This window comes from Pistacia vera, unplaced genomic scaffold (genome assembly GCF_008641045.1).
Source record: "Pistacia vera cultivar Batoury unplaced genomic scaffold, PisVer_v2 Contig402, whole genome shotgun sequence".
In the NCBI taxonomy this organism is placed as follows: Eukaryota; Viridiplantae; Streptophyta; class Magnoliopsida; order Sapindales; family Anacardiaceae; genus Pistacia; species Pistacia vera.
The window spans coordinates 693,083-696,287 of NW_022196227.1; the positions used below are offsets into that span (position 1 = coordinate 693,083).

The 3,205-nt window shown below is 37.2% G+C and overlaps 1 protein-coding gene and 1 non-coding gene across 2 annotated transcripts; one reads left to right on the forward strand and one right to left on the reverse strand.

Annotated features, from left to right (window-relative positions):
- Nucleotides 1–837: 837 nt before the first annotated feature.
- On the reverse strand, nucleotides 838–944 carry LOC116141993. The gene has a single exon (XR_004129929.1). It is a non-coding gene; the product is annotated as a small nucleolar RNA R71 (small nucleolar RNA).
- A 670-nt stretch (nucleotides 945–1,614) lies between these two features.
- Nucleotides 1,615–2,949, forward strand: LOC116141982. Its single transcript, XM_031427446.1, has 3 exons — nucleotides 1,615–2,001; nucleotides 2,053–2,143; nucleotides 2,252–2,949. The coding sequence occupies exons 1-3, from the start codon at nucleotides 1,615–1,617 to the stop codon at nucleotides 2,947–2,949; spliced, it is 1,176 nt and encodes a 391-aa protein (XP_031283306.1).
- The last annotated feature ends 256 nt before the right edge of the window (nucleotides 2,950–3,205 follow it).

Below are 3,205 nucleotides of genomic sequence, written 5' to 3' on the forward strand. Positions count from 1 at the left end.
TTGTGTAAATTACTGCTTTTATTGTCTCTCGCAAATCCAACAATCTTCATGCTCTTCAACTAGTTACAAAACTAGGAAATTTAGTACTTAACACGCAATCCTTGTGGGAACGATACTCTTCTCATCATTGTATTACTTTTACGACTAGTGCACTTGCTACACATTTCATGTTGTCAAATCACACGTCAAGTTTTTGACACTGTTTCTGGGGATTGATTTAGGGTTAATTTTGAAGTTTTCTAGTTTTCAGTAGATTGGAGTTTTATTTTTGTTTTAATTAGATTTAGTTTAATTTTGTGTTTTTTTTCATTCACTTGTGATCTCACGCTCTCTTTCTGTCTTGTGTAGTCTACGCAAAGAGCAAGACAACATCAAGTGGTTCCCATTGATTCAGGGATAGAAAGAATTGTCAGAAGACTTATCAGAGAGAGAAGAAAACGAGAAGTAATAGTCATTGAAATAGTTGAAAATAGAACTTTGAGGGAATTCTCAGTGCCCTCAGTTGATGGTAGTGGTCCAAGTATCACTAGACCATCGGTGCAAGCTAACAATTTTGAAATAAAGCCAGAAATCATCCAAATGATCCAACAATCAGTAGTATTTGGGGGAGATGCAAAGGAAGATCCAAATTCACACATTGCAAACTTCTTAGAGATATGCGACACATTTAAGGCAAATGGAGTGTCAGATGATGCCATCAAGTTAAGATTATTCCCCTTTTCATTGAGAGATAAAGCAAAGGGATGGTTAATGACACTACCAATAGGAACAATCGCCACCTGGAATGAATTGGAACAACGGTTCTTGACTAAATACTTCCCACCAGCAACATCTATAAAGATGAGAAACGATATCACATTATTTCCATAGAAAGTGAACGAGTCACTTTATGAAGCATGGGAGAGATATAAGGAACTGCTGAGAAAGTGTCCACACCATGGTTTGCCTATTTGGATGCAAGTCCAAATCTTCTATAATGGTTTATTCATAAATGTGCACACAATGGTGGATGCAGCATCTGGAGGAGCATTGTAAAACAAGACATCTGAAGAAGCTTATGAGTTACTTGAAGTCCTAGCAAGTAACAACTATCAGAGACCCAATGAAAGAATTCATCCAAAGAAGTCTATAGGTATTCATGAAGTTGATGCTTACACAACCATTTCAGCCCAACTAACAAAACTTCAGAAACAATTAGGAGGTATGCAAGTAAATTCAATTCAAACACCTTAAGTAACATGTGATTTTTGTGCAGGTAATCATGTGAACATTGAATGCTAAGTGGGGAACAATTTTGGTTTAGCGTCCTCATCATCAGAACAAGTCAACTATTTGGCTGGGAATCAAAGACAACAGAACAATCTTTTCTCCAACACATACAATCTTGGTTGGAGAAATCATTCAAACTTGTCGTAGGGCAATCAGAATAATCAATGGAATCAAAGAACAATGCCAAACAATCAAGTAGGGGTGAACCATCAACCATGGGATCAAAGAGTGACGAAATTGGAGGATATGTTTGAGAAGTTCATGCAAGAGACCATAGGTTTTATGAGTGAGATGAGAGTGAATTTCAAAAACCAAGGGGCGTCGATTTGAAACTTGGAAGTACAAATGGGTCAAATAGCCAAAAAGTTGAATGAGCAACCTCAAGGCTTCCTACCAAGTAACACAGTGACAAATCCACGTGAACAAGTAAATGCAATAACTTTAAGAAGTGGAATAGTCTTGGAAGAGGTTGAACAAAAAGGGAAAGATGAGAACCCACCAAAAGAAAAGGAAGAGTCCGATGAAGAAATCGAGGAAGAAATCATTGTTGAGGAGAAGCCAACAAGTCCTATAAAAGAAGAATCAAAGAGGGAAAAGATGCCAAAGCAAAAGAAGGAAAAATTGCCATTTCCTGAGATACCGCCGAAGTTGGCACATCATACCCCTCCTGTTCCTTTTCCTCAAAGGCTTAGAAAACAAAATCAGGATAAGCAATTCACGAAATTCCTTGATGTATTTAAAAAACTGCACATTAAAATTCCTTTTGCAGATGCCTTGCAACAGATGTCAAGCTATGCCAAGTTCCTTAAGGAAATTTTGTCAAACAAAAGAAAGTTGGAAGAGGAAGAAATAGTGATGCTTACAGAAGAGTGCAGTGCTATTCTGCAAAAGAAGCTACCACCAAAACTCAAAGATCCAGGGAGTTTCACTATCCCTTGTGTCATATGAGATATTACATTTGATAGAGTTTTATGTGATCTAGGTTCTAGTATTAATCTAATGCATTTTTCTAGTTTCAGGAAACTAGAGATTAGTGAAGTGAAGCCTACAACCATATCCTTGCAGCTTGCAGATAGATCCATCAAGCATCCAAGGGGCATTATTGAAGATGTACTAGTTAAAGTGGATAAATTTATATTTTCGGCAGACTTTTTTGTGTTGGATATGAAAGAAGACAAGGAGATACCTCTCATCTTGGGACGACCATTTCTTGCTACTAGAAGAGCCTTAATTGATGTACAAGAGAGGAAGTTGATCATGAGGCTACAAGGCGAAGAAGTGACATTCAACGTCCTTGAGACTCAAAAATTTCCATCGAAGCAAGAATCATGTTTCAAAATTGACTTGGTGGATCAGTCGGCAATTAAAACTTCCAAGCTTAATGATTCTAAATCGCCATTTAAGCAATGCATGGTCAAGTCGGAGCAAATTGAAGATGAAGATCATAAACCAAAAGTTTACACAACATACCTAGACGAGCCACAATCGAGCAAATGTCTTCACAAGGGACAGATTTGTAAAGATTTAGGTATAAGATCATGCAAGACGAAAGTGGGGCTAAAAACGAATGCTAACCGAGAGATCACTTCAACACCTTCTCAGTTCAAGAATGCTGATGGAAAGTTAAAATATCGAAAAGGTGTCGATGAGAATGCTCGAATCCTAAAACGAAAGACTTGAGAAAGTCAAGCTTCTGACTATGAACAAGCGCTTCTTGAGAGGCAACCCAAGTGTTCTCATTTTGAGTTGTTTTACATTTGTTTATGTGTTATCTGACTTAGGAAATAACTTAATTTTGTTTTCCTTTTTGTGTTTCAAGGGAATGATCAAAATTTGGCATGAAGAAAATTTTTCCAGACTTTACCGTGGCAAAAGAATAATTTTGCCGTGGCAACGAATACATTGCCAAATGTGTGATTTTTGAATTTCTAGACTT

What these genes read in the sequence shown, in the direction of transcription:
- LOC116141982 (XM_031427446.1), top strand. Translation starts at nt 1,615, where the DNA reads ATGGGTCAAATAGCCAAAAAGTTGAATGAGCAACCTCAAGGCTTCCTA. An exon ending in AATTCACGAAATTCCTTGAT is followed by an intron (nt 2,002 to 2,052) that starts GTATTTAAAAAA and finishes GCCTTGCAACAG; the next exon opens with ATGTCAAGCTATGCCAAGTT. An exon ending in GATGCTTACAGAAGAGTGCA is followed by an intron (nt 2,144 to 2,251) that starts GTGCTATTCTGC and finishes TATGTGATCTAG; the next exon opens with GTTCTAGTATTAATCTAATG.